Genomic DNA, 18,186 nt, shown 5'->3' on the forward strand with positions numbered 1-18,186 from the left:
GTTTTATTTATTTTATACATTTTTAATCTACAATATAATTTTAACCATTTCTGATTATGTTTTGGAAGTAAAATGTAGCTCTTAAGCATAGAAAGGATAATAAGCAATAATAATATTATTGAAATAAAAGAGTATAAAATAAACAATATTGAAAAAAGAAATAATGCTATTGATTTTTTTTTGTTTTATAAAAATTGTAACCTAAAATTATATATATATACATGTATATGTTGTGGTAGGCATGTGTATATTCCTATAAAATTATCCAAGATTTGAAATATTGCTTCATATAAATATAAAAATAAGGTAATACATATTTTTATTGAGTTGTTAAAGAATGTAAATATGTAAAGATTTACATAAAAATAATGACGGTATTAATTATAGCAACTAAGTCGAAACTATTGTAGAAAAGACGTCTTATATTTTTTTTTATTATATAATAACAAGCTAACCGATATATTTATTTAATTTCATTTTATAAAGCAAGCATGCTTTTAATATATATAATAATTACCACTCATTGGATAATTAAAACAAAACAACAAAATATGTAATAAGGTCGTGCTCTGAAATTGCCATACATGTATTAGGTTATTTCCTTATTTCCATCTCGTATTAAAACTTATATTATTTTCTTTTTTAATATGTACAAGCATTTAATTATGGTGCCATTATCAATTTTTGCTAACATTAGAAAGACATTTTTATGCATAAAAATCAGTTTCAAATGAATGGCACACACATCCATATATTCTTTTTTTGTTTTATCTTCTTTCTTTACACAAAAATTTTGCAATTTATTTTTTGCATTTAAATTAAAATATTTACATTTCTAAGCCCTTTAGTGTAAATTGAATATTGTTATTATGGAAAAAAACGAATGTAAGTAAAAAATACAAATAAAGCATAATAGTATAGTAATCATACCGGCTAAAATCATATTAATAATTTTTGCTGTTAAAAAATATGAGTATGCATTGTAATATAAAATATATTTTTTTGAAGGGAACACAAAATATAGTAAATTTGAAAGCACAAATGATACATAAGTTTGTTTTTTTATATATCATCATTAATATAATAATTAATTAAAGCATTACATTTAAAGGCTAATATATTTTTCATATAATATATACAGTTCAAACAAAATGGGCAAGATAATAAGTAGGGGTAAAAACTATGTATATACAATAAATTTTATTATAAATAAATATTGCACATATGATACCTATGCATAAAGGCGTACAATTTTGCGTCGCACAAAATTCACCTATATTTACATAGGCTGAAAATTTATACCATAGTACAATTATTATATGCGTGCATATTATATAATAATTTAATTTGAATACGATTTATATGCATATTACGTTTTATATCATATACATGTAGTAATACCCTTTCTTTTAAACTCATAATAAAAGTTATAATATTTTATTTCACTATATTCATTGCATATATATATAATGCATTCCCCTATAGCCTTTCTTACTTTCCTTCGTTCTTTACTTCGTTATTGATCGCTCTTTTTTTGTTAAATAAAATTTCCGTGTTATATATAAAACGCTTATGAATATTTGTTTTATGGAGGTTTTTTGATATTTCTTATATTTTCAGATATTATATATAGTATATATTATATTTGTATTTATCAGGTGCATGTTTATAGTATTTATGTAAAATATATGAAACGCCATAAATAAATGCCAAGAAATAATAACACGAGGTTATTATGGCATAGCATATTAGTTAAAAAAGGAATAAAAAGAAAACAAAAATAATGAAAAAATATAAATTTTAATTATAAGCAATATTAATATACACATTATATATTTGTTCGTGGATGCATTTTATTTTTCGTATATATTTATAATATTTGTTATCTTATATATTTGTTTTACATCACTTTTTTTATGTTCCTATTATTGAATTATTTCAGTTATATTTGTATTTCGAATATATTATTTTTGGAACAGTGCATGTGGATATAGAAAGGGGTGGAAAGAAACTAATAAAAGAACCACTAAATGCGCTAAGCAGTTGTTATATTCTATTAAAGCATATCATATAACAACTTTCCATAATACATCGTGACATTAGTGCACACCTCATAACTTATCAAATACTTATTAACATCAAAAAAACAGTTAGGCATAAAATATATAAAAGACCAATAATTTTCCATAAAAATAACGCAGAAGTTATAAGATAATAATGAATTGAAATAAATAAAAACAATAGGTAAATAAATAATTAGGCAAGTAGAACTTAAAATGAATAAAACAGAGAACAACCATTTGCAAAACAGACACAAAAAAATAAATGAAGATAGATTAACATATGTTATGACATGCTTATTTGGAAATGAAGTAAATGTGCATATGAAAGATGGAAATGAAATAAAAGGACTGTTTCATGGGTATAATTGTAATTCAGATAATTCTAATAGTAATAATAGAGAAGGTGATATATCCTTAAATTATGCTCAAGTTTTAGCAAAAAATGATAAACTTAGTGGTCCAATAAATAAAGCTATGATCATTCCAGAAAATGCATATACTACTATTATAGCCAAAAATATAAACCTTGAATTAAAAGATCCAGATGAAGTAAAAAATGTTAAAGATAATTTTAAAATTGATGCTGATATATCTCTAAAAAAAAAGAAATCACATTCAGCTAATAGAGAATTAAAAAGATGGGTATGTGATGATAATAATCTTGACGATCCTAATTATGCCAAATTAAAACTAGATGATAAATTAAATGAACCATGGGATCAATTTGAGCAAAACAGAAAATTATATGGTGTTACAACTACATATAAAGAAGAAATATATACTACTAATTTAGACATAAATAAAGTACCACATCATGTCAAACTTCAAGCTGAAAAAATTGCAAAAGAATTAGAAAATAGAGGGGTCCATTTGGATCCAGAAGATGCTGATAAAAATAATAAGGACATTGATGAAGAAGATTTATTTGGGGCCGTTAGACGAAATAAGGATAAGTTTGCAAAATCTCATAAGTTTAAAAAAGATGATAATAATAGTAATAACAACAATAATGGCAGTAATAGCAGCAAAAACAAATCTAGGTTCCACCAGTTCACTATTAAAGATTTAAAGGAAAAACTTCAACTTGTCAAAAAGGAAAATGAAAAAAAATATCCAAGTAAAAATATTTAACAGCTCCTGCATATATTCTTTCATAATTCTGTCAATTTATTCATTCTTGAATTTCTATTTCTAGCTATATGTGCGCATGTGTGTGTACACAAATTTATACTCTGGCATATTCTTGCATATATATGATATTATTCTTTATATATATTTTTTTTTGGTTTTTGCATATTCCATTTGATACACAAATGCATATGCATACCCATTTATATGGGAATTGTCAATACATATATATATATATACACATTTTTTTTGTTCTTTCTTTTCTCTTTCTTACCTTTTAAAGTAAATAAGCAAAAAAAAATAAATTTTACAATATCGTCTTCGAATGATGAAAATAATTCTAGCAATAAAAAAAATAAAGGGTCTTCGAAAAATCCGGCAACCCAAAACGCCGAGTTTATTGTAAGATATGAAAACAAACCAAAATAAAAAAAACAATAGATAAATAAAAAATGTATATTTGAAAAATACATGTTTTTTATTGTCTATTGTTTTTTACATGTACTTGTATTAGCCCAATATAGTGCCACTTTATCCTATCATTTATTATCATTTTCATTTTTTGTTTTCATAATTTGCTCTTTTCAAAATTTTTACTATTTATTTACTTTCATTTTTATGCAAAAATATAATGATACATATATGGACTTTCAAATTTCACAGGGTATTAATGCCTTAAATTTGGAACCTGCACTACCAAAACTGGATGAAAAAACGAGACCAGAATGGATTATGCTCAAAAACAAAACCAAAAATAGAACATCAAACAAGAAAGATAAATCCACAGAAAAAATGGAATTTATTACCGCTGCTAAAGAATTTAATGAAAAACTAGCCAAGTAATGACCATATTCACATATATCGATGTGTACATATCTACAGAAAATGTTGTCGTGATTTATCTAGCTCATAGAATCTGATTAATTAAATTTCCATCCTGAGTTAATTATACATATTTTTTTATTTATTATAGCAAAATTAATTTAAATGCAAAAGAATCAAATACAAAGACAAATAAAAATTTTATGGGATCACCGAATAGGTTATCTAATGAAAATCAGAAAAATTTATCCAACGCTTCAGGTAATTCCAATAAAGATATGAAAATTGATACATTGCATTTTATCACTAATATCGTTGCTTTTTCTTATTAAAATGCAACATATTTATTATTCTTTTTAATCTAATCTTACAACAGATAAAGGAAAATATAAAAACGCGCAAGATATAGGTGAGTGATAATATACTTTATTACTTAACAGATAATTATAGAAAATACATTAAGAAATAAGCATTTAATTATGTGTACAAAATTGCATAGCTATATATTTTTTTTCTTTTTCGTCAAAAATTGAAGATATGAGTAAAATTCAAGGAAATGGAAACATGATGAATCACATGAATTTTAACCCCAATTTAAATGCAAATTATATACCAAATGGCTCGAACATGCCCCCATATAACCCCTATATTATGAATTATAACAACATGAAAAATAACATTCCGGATCCCAATATGGGTTAGAAAAAAAGGAATCATTCCACAAATATATATACATATTTTCCCATTATATATACTTTTATTAAATGCTGAAAATATGTATCTATTACACTATTTCCACACTCAATTATATCACACCTTTTTGTTACGTAGGTTATTATCAAAATGTAATGCCAGATCCTCAGAATAATAAAATGTTTCAATTTGATGATCTTAACATGAACAGAAATGATGGAATCCCTTATGCTTACGTAAGATATATGGATATGCAAATAAATGGGGTCTCAATAGTTTATATGCATTCATACATGTATATATATTCATTTATTTACATATTTTTTGCAGCAAAACATAAACATAAATATGATGCTGAACAAATTTCAAAATTCAATATATAATCCCCCTATTAAAGATGATGCTGATTTAAAATCTTCCACAAAATTGTGCTCATTTCCAGTCGTAAGTTTTTTAAGATTATGCACTCAAATCTATCTGTGTAACAATATATACTTTTATTTCATTTTTTACACTAATATATAAAATTATTATAATTATATGTATTTATCTTCAATGCAGAAATCGGTTGAGACGAATAAAAGCTTTGATACTGTAATGGATAACGCACTAAAATATTCGAAAGAAGAAGATTGCCAAAATACACCGCTGGAATTTAAAAGCACAAAAAATTTGAGCTATAAAACGATATTAGGGGAAATACCATCAGGCTCATCTTCAAATAATTATCAAGATATTAAGAGTTTTTCAAATAATATGCCTATACAACAAAATATTTCAAATATTGTAGTTAATCTTCCATTTATACCTGTAGTTCCTAGAGCAATGAATACTCCATTTATGGAAGGTGGATCTTATTTTAATCCATATGTTCGGGGATATTATCCAAATAATTGTGTTCCCATAAATTCAAATAATGGTCAATTTTTTAATATGCCTATAACAAATATAGATACAAATTATTCAGGAAATAAAAATATGAATATGTACCCACTAAGAAACCCACATTTATCGAATAATCGTATGCATTACCCTGGAGTATCTTATATGCCGTATAATATGAATTACGGGGTAAATAATAACATTACTAATACCAATAATAATTTAAATATGATGAATAATTCAAATGCCCCAATGCATAATATGAATATGCCACCGTATCCCCCAGATTTTGTTGTTATGGATCCACAAAAATATTCAAATCCTCATTCTCCATCTTCCCCGTTTTTTCCGAAGTATCAATGCCAAATTTATTATGTCCCTCCTGTTCACCGAATGAATAATGCCTAGGTAGGCTATAACGCTTTTGCAGCGATGCTATTATGAATCTGTATTATATATTTTTTTTAATTTAAAAAGTCAATATATTGACACCTATGTTTTTATGGTAATTATTATAAAATAAAGTTCAATCTAGTGATAGTGCGAATATATTTAAAATATCAAGAAATTAAAAATAATTAAGACAAGGTAAAATTACAACAAATTCAATTAAATTAGATTAATTAACTATAATAAATTAAACTATTAGATATATTTTTTTATTGGACAATTCATTTATGATATATAAGCAATTTATTTATTCTACAAATAATTAATTTTATATCCATAGATTTAAATAACTTATTATAATTTGTGTTTCATATTAATACTCGATTTTGTAACAGTATTACTTAAAGTGTTGCATATATGTGGAAACTATCCATATATAAGATTTATCACGATTAGTGATAGAGAAAAAAAAATAATATATGTATACAAGTAAAATTAAAAATTGTAATATAGTTGGTATTTTATATCGTACATATAATGCATAGAATCAAACCTTTGTTATAAATTTGAAAACATTTTTTACGTATCTCATAAAATTTATAGAAAAAACTTTTATAATTATATATAAAGAAGCATTTTTTTTCAAATTACTCTAGTTATGCAATTTATTAGTATAATCGTATGAATTAATTATTCACATATTTATATATTTTTAATTACGCAGAGGTATACCCTATTTGTGTGTAACCTGCATACCTAATTAACATTAATTATATATTCTTTAGGAATAGACCCAATAGGCACCTAATTATGCTTTGTAAAATAAAACCGTACTAATGATAAAAAGGAAAATATGATAGGTGGTTTTACTTTAATTTCATTTAACTATATTATTAACATTTTTGTTTTACATACTTTTATTTATCATATTTTATTGTTATTGGTGTACCATTATATATATTTTTTTTATTCCATTTTTTACTTAACTTTTTTAAATTATATTTTTTTGGAAAATTACAAATTTTTAAAAATAAAAATATTTAAATTTGGCTATATAATAAACTAATATATTTTTTCTTGTTTTATACCCACTAAATCTAAAAAAAATTCGAATGTTCATAAATTACACAAATAAAAATATACTATAGAAAATGTAGAACAAATTAAAATCGCTGAAAAAAACGCTACCATATTTAGATATATTTATATTATATAGTTAATAATACATATTTTATTTTTTTTTTCTCACACACAAATAATAAAAAGATATGTGTAATAATTTTTTTTATTTTCTATGCGTATATTGAATGATGGTAAATATAAAATTAGTATATAAAAACAAAAAAAAGTATTTTAAATATCACAATTTTGTCTATTATTTTGTATAATGTCTGCCCCCCATTTTGTTCTACAAAATTCTATATATTTCTGTTGCTTCATCTTTTCTAAAAACAAATATAGACATAATAAATACTAGTATTTTTAAATAACATTTAAAAAAAATGATATAAAATTAATTTGGTATATGTATATTTTTACATTGGTGTAACGGAAAAAATATTACTTATGGAAAATGAACAATGAAAAAATATAAAATAAAAACAATTGTACAATTGAATTTTTAATTGTAGTAAAAATAGTGCAATAATATTATGTAACACCATCAACCGATAAATAAATATTACATATATACATATAATTATATGTTGTATTAATTGAAAAGACAATTTTTTTCAATGAACACTTTTATGCATAATTATTTTTTTCTATTATTTCATAACATTCTACATTTTTTCATATAATTTTTTTTTGTTCTATATATACAAAATTTACCATATCAAAATAATAAAAATATATATATAAATAACTACATAATAATATACATATAAACATTAAAGAAAATTATGGTATATTCTCTATAAATATTTAAAATATTTGTTTTTTCATTTTTTTACTTTAGCTCTTCTTTATGTTATTTATTTTTGTTACTTTTGTCTTGGTATATATATTTTTTCACAAATATATTGATTCAAAATTATAGCATTAATAAAGATAAAATGCTGTAATAAGGTTTTTGTAGCTATCGATGTTTTTTATAGTTTTTAATAATTTTATTTTGTTTTTAATTTTTCATAAAATTAATTCTACATCAAATTGACCAAAGTTATTTTTATAAAAATAGCATTAAAAAAATGGATTTATAAATTTTTATATATTTTTTATTACTGTATTTGTTTTGTATTTTGTTGTTATAGTTTTTATTTAATTTGTTCGCTTTTGTTTAGTTTCCACTAATTGTATTTATAATGTATTATTAATTTTTTTGTATTATTTGTTAATTTTTTTTAAAATATATTAATAAAAAACCTGTGTGTAATATAAACAGCTGAGGTGTTTTGTATATTTGGATTCGAAATACACATACATATTAGATATGTGTACACACATATAAAACTTCAGAAAAAAGGTGTTCCTCAGCCCACTATTGCTATATGGTTTTATTTTTATACTTTCTTTGCATATGGCAAATTATTAACTTCTTATGTTTAGTTATTTTCATTATTCATATAGCACACTTTGTCTTCGTATTCTGTATATAAACTTTTTCTTATTGAAATAAACATCCATTTTTTTCTATTATTTCATGATCTTAAAAAATTATAAAAAATACCCACGAAAAAACACAAGAATACACAAGCAAATAAGTATATATATAATTACGACAACCAAAGTTGCATCAAATCCATAAAACACAACAATAATATATATAAAGGAAGTAGTAAAATGCAAAAAATTATAGATACATATGAAATAATTGGAAACATAGATGAGCAAAAATCCATTTCGTCAAGTAACGTAGTGAATAATGACAAATCTGATTTCTGTAACAATGATAAAGAAACTATAAATTGCAAAAAACAAAATGAATTAAGTAGAGAAAAAGAAAAAATAAGCACAGAGGATATAATAAATAACTTAAAGGAAGTAAACAATTTAGACGAAGAAAAAAATGATAAAGAAAACGCAAAGAAATTGAACACCCAAAAAACTGTAGAGTTTTATAAAGCATTTAGCAACACAGCCATTCATACATCCAAAACATTAAGTTTGGAAAATGTAAAAAATGAAAATAATGATGAAAAGGTAAACAAACTTTCTGATAATAAATCAGAAATCTTAGATAAAAAAATATTGAATACTAACGACAAATCTACCAAAAATAACGATGAAATTATAAAAAAAAACGAATCCATATCAAAAGAAGAATTAAACAATAAAACAAAAGGAATAGACAATATCAACAACAGTTATACTAATGCTAATAAAAACGATGAAAAAATAAGTCATAAGAAACATTATAAAATATTAATTCATGCACCTGCTTGTTGGAAAGGAAACAATTTTAATTCTACCCCATTTGTTTTAGCTTACGATAAATTAAGTAATTTTTTAATATATAATGAATCCCCTTTAGAAATTGAAAAATATATTATTGATGAGAATGATAAAAATTTTGAAAATAAAATATTGACAATTCTATTTTATGATTCTCTTGATGCATGCCATAGTTGTAGTAATATTATAAAAAAAAATGAAGAAAGTCAAGAAAAAGAAGAAATACCTAAACCCCTTAGTGTTTTTTATCTGCCTATATGTAAAATAGATTTAAAAAACGATTCGGTAAAATATAGATTAGCATTAAATACAAATATCACATTATCTAATATAAATATTAATGAAGCTATAACTTTATTTAATAACAGTTCTAAAATAACTGGACAAAACATTAACAAATTCAGTCTACATTTTATATTAAAAAATAATAATTATACAGGAAATGATCCATATTCTTTTTTAAAACAAACAAAATTTTATGGCGTCCCACGTTCAAATTTATCAACATATACTGCAAAATATAAACCAAATGATAATACAAATAATAATTTAATGGATAGGTATCAAATTAATTCATCAAAAAGCCATGTTACTCCATTAAAACCTGATAATTCCGAAAAAAAAAAACTTGTCTCTTTAGAGAGGTTAAAAAATAAATGGGAAAAGTTTGCTATTAATAACAATGAAAATTTAAAGGATTCTTTAGATGGAATTAAGAAAAATAATAAGTCCAAAACTGAGGAGCCTAAACAAGGCACTAAGGGAAACCAATCTTTGGTTGGGAATGTTAAATCAGAGTTATTGCGAAGATTAAATAAGGAAGGTATACATGAAGGTAGTGGTAAGAGCACATTAAATTTCGATGGTAAAATAACCTCGAAAGACAAAACAGAATCTATTAAAAAAGAGGAAAAAGAAAACACCTTTGATTCGATACGTACAAAATATGAAAATAAAATAAATGGAAACAAAATGACTAATGATAATATTTTAAATTATACAAAAAATAAATCGTATCATGATTTATTATCACAAAATGATGATAAAAGTAAAATAAATTTTGACATAAAAGATGATATACTACCTGATGATAGCGCTTCAATGATTCATGTTCGTCAGCAAAGATCTATCTATTCAGAAAAGGAAGGAATAAACCAAAGTAATTACAATAATTATGATTCTAATGCGCATGGAGATATAGATGGAGAAAGTACCTTAACGAACAATTTCCGAACTGTCAATAAAATATATTCTGGTGTTAAAGACTTACTAAAAAAACAAAATATGAACAAAAAAAATGATTCGATCTATAAAGATTCAAATAATGTAAAAATAGAAAATATGGAAAATTATTGTGAAAGCTCTGTTTATAGCAAAAATGACGATAATAAAACTGTGAATCACATTGAATTAGCTAATTTAAAGAATTTTAACCCAAGCAACTCTGTATGTTTATCTAATTTAAAAAGTGAAGAAAATCTTATATTGGCAATTAACGAAATAAAACAATGGATGGAAAAAATCGATGATAAAATGAGTACTATATCATATGAAAAAAGTGAATTAGGAATTATAAATAATACAAAAGATACAGCGAACGGAAATAGTGTAGGTAAGACAAATGCCACCGAAATTGGTAATGGGCTTCAAGGAGGTTATTCTAAAGATGAAAAATATAATCGAATGCTAAAATTTTTGATAAAAAATGTAAAGAAAAATATAAAGCTGAAAAAAATAAATACTTACAAAGGATGCTACCTAAATATAAGGAATTTATATTTAATAAAAAAAAATGAAAAGATAAAATTTGAAAACAAATTATTGAAAAAAGATTATGATAATTTAAACTCAAAGTATAAAAATGTGATAGTAAAATTATGTAAAAAAATATTCTTGTTAAAATATTATACTACTAAAGACAGGTCTAATTATGATAAAAAATATGAAAACATGATGAGGCATTTACAATCCGAAAAAAATAATTTATTAAATATAATCGAGGAAAAAAAATATGAACAAGAAAATAACATAAATATAAACATGATGCTATCAGATGAGTTAAAAAAATTGCAAGAAGAAAACGAATCGATTATAAGCAACAACCATTCATATAAAAATGAAGTAGAAAATATAAATAATAAATATCAACAACTACAAAATGATTTTAATCAAATAAAAAGCGAACATGAAAAACTTAAAATAGAGCATAAAAATATTAAAAGGGAAAATGAGCATAATAAAATCGAAAAAGAAGCACTAATAAAAGAGTTAGGAGATACAAAAGCTAAATACTTTAATATGACTGGAATATTACAAGGGGAAGAAAAAATGTATACTAAAAAAATAAAAGAATTAGAAGAAAAGTTACAAAAAGAAAAAGAAGAAAAAAAAAATATTATAAATGATGTTAAGGATGAAATAGACACATTTACTAAAATGGTAGAAAAAAAAGAAAATGAAAATCATAAAATTAAAGAAAAATTAAAGGAATTGAAAAATATTGAAGAAAAATATGAAAACACACAAATTAATTTTGATTCATTAAAAAAAGAATTTGAAAAATCATTTGATGAAGTACAAATCATTTTAAAAGAAATGATACAAAAAGAAAAGGAATATACAAATAGTTACAATAAATCAATTAGAAGTTTAGAAAAAGAACATAAACATATTATAGATAAATTATTAACAGAAAAAAATATAGCAGTAGAACAAATTACTTTTTACAAAAATATGTGTAAAAATCAATGTAATAAAATGACTGCCTTTGATGAAAGCTTAAAAGCAGTTGAACAATTATTAGAGCATATATTATCTCAGTATCCACATGTATTAAATGAAATTGGAATTAAATCTAGAAATAATATATCAAATAAATCGATAGGAAAAATACAATATGAAAATATTCATGCTGTTAAGGATAACATAAAATTGATTCGAAAATCTTTAAACCATTTTAAAATGAATTCAAAGACTACTATTCACAACTTTGTTGGAGCTAATGAACATGGAAAAAAATCTCACACCGATAATATAGCTGGAACCGTTGTTAGAGGTTGTAATGGTAGGAGTGTCTCTCTTAGACATAATAAAACAAATCGATGCGGAAGTACCCATCGAAATAGCTCTAAAAAATGCTCTCATAATAATAATGATGTAAATTGCCATAAAAACGAATATGCTTTAAAAAGCTATTACAATGGCGATGATAAAAATGAAAAAATATGTGAGAACACCTCAAATTTTGAGTGCAAAAAAAATAGTGATAAACCCGAATTGCTTAGAAAAAAAAATATTATTGATAGTAGCAATATTAGAAGTGTTTCTACATTTTCTCAAAATGCAAAAAAAAAAAATATAGATGTAAAAAAAAAAATAGATATATATAGCACACTACTACAAAAAACTAAAAACTATAGCAAATTTACTATCAATAATGCGGATAATACTAATAATCCAGATAAAGAAAAAAGCAAGCTCTCATCACAACATGAAAAAAGTAAGAAATTTTATCATGCTGTTTCGAAAAATAATGACAAATTATTAGACCAAATTAAACAAAATCAACTTAATGATGTGAAAATAATTGACTATTCTAAAGGTCATGAAAATGGAGAAAACGTAAAGAATCATATAAAGGAAAGACAATCTCAGGAATATTATGAACAAGGGGGAAATCCTCAATGTAACTATGAAGACATATATTCAAATGATAACACCATAAATAAAGAACATTCTTATAAGTTAAGAGTAAATACAAATGGAAGACGAGAGGAATATTATAAAATATGTTCAGAAGAAAATGATTTAAATAAACATGATGAAGATGAAATATGTGATGGTAAAAACCACAAAAAAGATAAATTAAATTTATATTGTGAAAATGATGATTCATATGATAATATGAACAAAGAAATAACTGAATTAAATAATTTTGATATAGTAAATATGTATGAACATTTAAATTATTCAAGCCATATGAACACACCAGATAGCCTTCCAACAAATATTTTTACAGAATCAGATGTGAAAAAAAAAGGAAAAGATCATACCATAAATGATGATTATGAAGTAACAAATAATAATATAGATAAAATCGAAAAAATGAAACTAAACAATTCAAAAAATATTAATAAATTTGATAAAAATAACTTTAATGAAGTTATATCTTTTATAGAACAAAATGTTATTAAAAATTGTGAAATAAAAACATTATAAAAATCGAGAAATCATCAAATGGGGTTCATCAACAAAATATTCTGAAAAAAACGTGCTATTATGAAAAGGAATAAAATATATGCGATTATGGTAGTCAATCTAAGTAAGTTTTCAATACTAGTAGTGGAAATAAGAATTATACCAAACAAGCTCATTCATATTTTAGGGATAACCTGTTTATTAAATATGGAGCGTACGATATTTTGCTCAAAAAATGAGAATAATATTTCTAATAGAAATAGCAAAAAAAATGTCTATATAATATTTCATGATCTTCCCATTTACATGTTACAATGATGTGTAACTCACAGAAAAACATGAACAAATTTATTAAATAGTATATATTATTAAATACTAAAACGTAACTTTTTTAAATTTTCACATATACATTGTATATATGTGTGTGGATGCATATAGGACTAAGTGTCGTATTATTTATTTTGTTATATATTTTTATAATTTTTTATAGTTTTTATAATTTTTCACATTTTTGCTCTTTAACATGGATTTATCAAATTTCATTTGCAATTTTTTTAAAAAATAACACACGTATATAAAATATATGTGCATACAAAAAAGTTAATATTCGCGAAATATATTATTATATCATCGCGGTTTAAAAAAAATATATATACATGCATACGAGTATATATATGATCAAAATTATTAGAAAGTTTCTATAAAAAATAACATAAAAATAGTTGTCTTATGACGCTGCTTCTTCTTCCTTTATCAATTTTAACAAAACTTGTTTCATTCTGCTATTTTCTTTAAAATATTCACCTTTTTCTAAATCTAAATATTGAGAAACTTTTAGCCATATTTTATTATCAAGATTTTTTTCTTTTTTTTTTTCTTCTGATATTTTTTTTGAATTTTGTTTGTTTTCTTTTATAACAACTGCCATTTCCTCATACCATTTTTTTAAATCTTCAGCAGCTTTTTTTTTTATTTCTTTTTTTTTCTTTTCTTCATATTCTTTTCTTTCTTCAATTCTTTTTAATCTTTCTGTTTCCCAAGTAACAGATGCTTCCGTGTCGGATATTTCTGATTCATTTTCAAAAAATTGTTCATAGGAGTTTTCAATAGACATTTTACTTTCTTTTCCTAATGCTGAATATTTATTTACACTTTCATTATTTTTGTTAATGCTATATATATTATTATTCATCATATCTTGGTTCTCTCTTTTATCAATCTCTAGATCGTTATAATTACTGCTATAATCAATATTAATGTTATCATAGTTAATATTATTTTCCATAACGTTATCATTTAAACTAGTTGGTATATAGAGATCTTCATTGAATTCAAAACTTTTACTTCCAGTCATGTTCTTTTTATCAAACTCATTATTATCCATATTTTCATATTCGTTAAAGTTTAATCCATCATATTCATTAAGTTCATTCATTTTTACTTGACTATTATATATACATAAGTGTTAGTTTAATGCGTCTTTGGTGCATATATGCTTATATTTTCAAATTTTGATATACAAAATATCCACATATAAATATTTATACAATATATATTTATTATTTTGTTTTTTTTTGTGTTCATACATATTATGTGATGATCAGACTATTGAACACAAGGTCATAAAAAAAGACGGAAATTTTTATAAATACATCATTTATATCAATTAATTTGGTGGATTCATAAAAATTATATTTTGGGTTTTTATAAGCCGTAATAATTTTAATACATATTTATCTTTGCATTATTGTGACTAGTCATGCTACTCCCAGTATATATAAATAGGTGTACGCTGTGTACATATATGTTTTTAACGCAAGAATTTTTATTAGGTTCCTTTTTATATATAAGCTTTAGGTTATTATTTGATAATCTTTATATTATATTTTCTTGTTCTTATATATTCTTGAATTTGTTCTATTCCAACTTTTTCTGTTCTTTATAAATATTAGTAAAATTTTGTATTTAAATATGTATAATTATATTTGCTAAGATTTATAGTATTAAAATAGTGGAACATATATTTCAATAAAAATAGTTTTATTCATTTCTCAGTACAATAAGTATATAATTCGCTATTTCCATAGTTTTTAACAAAAAAAAATATTATAAAAATGTAATTTTATTTTCATATAAATTCATATGTTTAACATAGTAAATATTTGTATAATTAAATAAATTCGCATATAATATTTTCATTATATTTATAGTTACGTAAATGTTTTTGTACTTGAAAATGAACCGTAAAAATAAAAAAATAAAATATATGGGTATAATAATTTTTTTCCCTTTTTAGTATAAAAAATATACCAACCTTATAAATATAAATACCTGAACAATGGACACATATATTTTATAATAAATATCACAATTGATATTTTATCATTTTTTTCATTTATTAATGATTATTATTATTTTTTGTATGTTATGATTTAATCATGAAGAATTATTGTGCGAAATATTTCGATGGAAAGCAATACCTTAAAAGTACATATCTATATTATCAAATTAAATCTTCTATGTTATTATTATTGTATTTCATGTTTAACTATTCATATATTTTAATTATATTGTCCATATAATATGGCTAGAAATTGTTTCGTGTGACATTATCAATATTAATGCATACCCAATTAAGCCCGTATTCATTATATACATAGCATATAATTCCATACAACCTTTTAATAATTTAAATTCAAAAAATTCCCAATCCTATACTTATATACATTTTTCCAATCATATGACTAAATATTAATTTATATATACACATAAATAAACCAATAGCATATAACATGTACATATTATTCTTTCACAGAAGATATACGCATATATACAAATTCACACTAATGTACAGATATATAATATTATATCATTAACAATTTTTTTTAACAATTCACATTTTTAATTAAATTTGTTGTATATTTGCACATGCAATTAAATATTTTTTTCTATCGGAGTATGTAATATTTCTTTTGAATTAATATGACTCATATACAATACAACGGTGTATGCAAAATATAATTTATTCAACTTATATCTTTATCCTTTTGAGAAGTTTTATAAGAAAGTGTAGCCATATAGCTAAACATATTTAGAGAAGGAACCAAAGTAGCTAGCTATTTAATTATAAAATAAATGCGTCAGAATAAAAATGAATAGATGGAATTTCAGATTAAAAAAATCTGATGAGGGATATGATAAGATTACAGAACCTTTTGGATATAAATTTGAAATGCATGCCAAAGAAGTATATGGAAATGGAGATAGTTATATGAAACCTGAAAAAAATATAAATAATTTAAGAAAATTAAATAAAACCGGAAATGAAAAATCAACAGATTATTCTATGGAAGATAAAATTATTGATAAAAATGCATGGAACGTTTGTCTTAATGCATTTAAAGGGTTAATGATGAATATTTTTGTTATGTTTATGTCTGGTGGCGCATCAGGAATTTTTGGTATTATTTTTATCATGTATTCAATATATAATATTTTAAAATCGTTATTTAATATTAACGATGCATTTAAAGGTGTAGGAGAAGATACAAATAATAAATTTGTGATGCAGAAAATTTGTTTTGCCCTTATCAATTTTGTTGCTTTACTTTATATTATGAATATTTGTTCAAACAGCGGTTTATTACCCATAAGATCTGCAGATTATTTTTATTTTATACCACATCAACGAATTAAACAAAAAAGCATGATGAGTGTATTTTAGGAATCATAATTAGTAGTTAAAAATTGCCATAAGCAAAACACCCTTTTTTGCGATACTTTTTTTTATGATTATTATTTTAATATTTTTTATATTATTATTACTATTCTATATATTTTGTATTAATTTATCATATCGTCTAATTATTTAATTATTTTTTTTGTGAAAAAACATTGAAAAAAAATATATAATTTGCAATTTTTAATTACAAATAAAATCAATTTATTTAAGCTTGAAAAAGCATACATAATTTAAGTTATTTACTTCATACACACACATGTATGTAATAAGAAAAATGGAAAATGTTCTTATAATTACTGTGAACACTATCATTCGTATCTTAAAAAGAACATAGTATTAATCCATTAAACACTAATAAGCTTTTTTAAAATTACTGTAATAGCATTATATATCCATGTATTAATTGTATTTTATCGGAAATTAAAATAATATCAGTTTATAAAATTAGCCTTAAAATAAAATAGTAATACATTATTCGCGTTAAAATTATTTCATTTATACATGTCCATTTGGGTATTTAAATACCCATAAAGGTAAATATTTTAATTTTTTTAAATACAAAAAAAAATTTCACTTAATGGAATTGTAGAGATATTAAAAAAAATATACGTATCCTAGGCAACAACACAAAGAATATTATTGATGCAAAAAATAAATCTTGAAATATAAATAGCATTCTGTACATACATGCAAACATATATTAATATATATACATGAGCATATATGCATACAAGCATTATACATATGCTTAAAAAATGTAGCATACATATTATTTTCAGATTAGGGTTTATAGCAAGCAATACCATGAATATGCCACTGTTTGAAGGAATACAACTATTTTCATAATTTTTATTAAATGTAGAGCTGTTAATT

General features: G+C 22.9%; 4 protein-coding genes across 4 annotated transcripts; 3 read left to right on the forward strand and 1 right to left on the reverse strand.

Annotated features, from left to right (window-relative positions):
- Positions 1-2,276: 2,276 nt before the first annotated feature.
- PCHAS_1010000 (ataxin-2 like protein, putative) lies at positions 2,277-5,996 on the forward strand (the record flags this gene model as incomplete). The annotated part of the gene is made up of 9 exons (XM_016798293.1): positions 2,277-3,180; positions 3,475-3,593; positions 3,855-4,030; positions 4,165-4,274; positions 4,390-4,422; positions 4,549-4,710; positions 4,845-4,942; positions 5,037-5,150; positions 5,268-5,996. 9 exons carry the CDS (start codon positions 2,277-2,279, stop codon positions 5,994-5,996), a joined length of 2,445 nt encoding a protein of 814 aa, XP_016655522.1.
- A 2,766-nt stretch (positions 5,997-8,762) lies between these two features.
- PCHAS_1010100 (conserved Plasmodium protein, unknown function) lies at positions 8,763-13,592 on the forward strand (the record flags this gene model as incomplete). The annotated part of the gene is made up of 1 exon (XM_016798294.1): positions 8,763-13,592. One exon carries the CDS (start codon positions 8,763-8,765, stop codon positions 13,590-13,592), a length of 4,830 nt encoding a protein of 1,609 aa, XP_016655523.1.
- A 706-nt stretch (positions 13,593-14,298) lies between these two features.
- PCHAS_1010200 (clathrin light chain, putative) lies at positions 14,299-15,006 on the reverse strand (the record flags this gene model as incomplete). Its single annotated transcript, XM_016798295.1, has 1 exon — positions 14,299-15,006. The coding sequence occupies one exon, from the start codon at positions 15,004-15,006 to the stop codon at positions 14,299-14,301; it is 708 nt and encodes a 235-aa protein (XP_016655524.1).
- A 1,716-nt stretch (positions 15,007-16,722) lies between these two features.
- On the forward strand, positions 16,723-17,295 carry PCHAS_1010300 (ER membrane protein complex subunit 4, putative; the record flags this gene model as incomplete). The annotated part of the gene is made up of 1 exon (XM_016798296.1): positions 16,723-17,295. The coding sequence occupies one exon, from the start codon at positions 16,723-16,725 to the stop codon at positions 17,293-17,295; it is 573 nt and encodes a 190-aa protein (XP_016655525.1).
- Positions 17,296-18,186: the final 891 nt, after the last annotated feature.

Source organism: Plasmodium chabaudi (assembly GCF_900002335.3).
Source record: "Plasmodium chabaudi chabaudi strain AS genome assembly, chromosome: 10".
Classification (NCBI taxonomy): domain Eukaryota; phylum Apicomplexa; class Aconoidasida; order Haemosporida; family Plasmodiidae; genus Plasmodium; species Plasmodium chabaudi.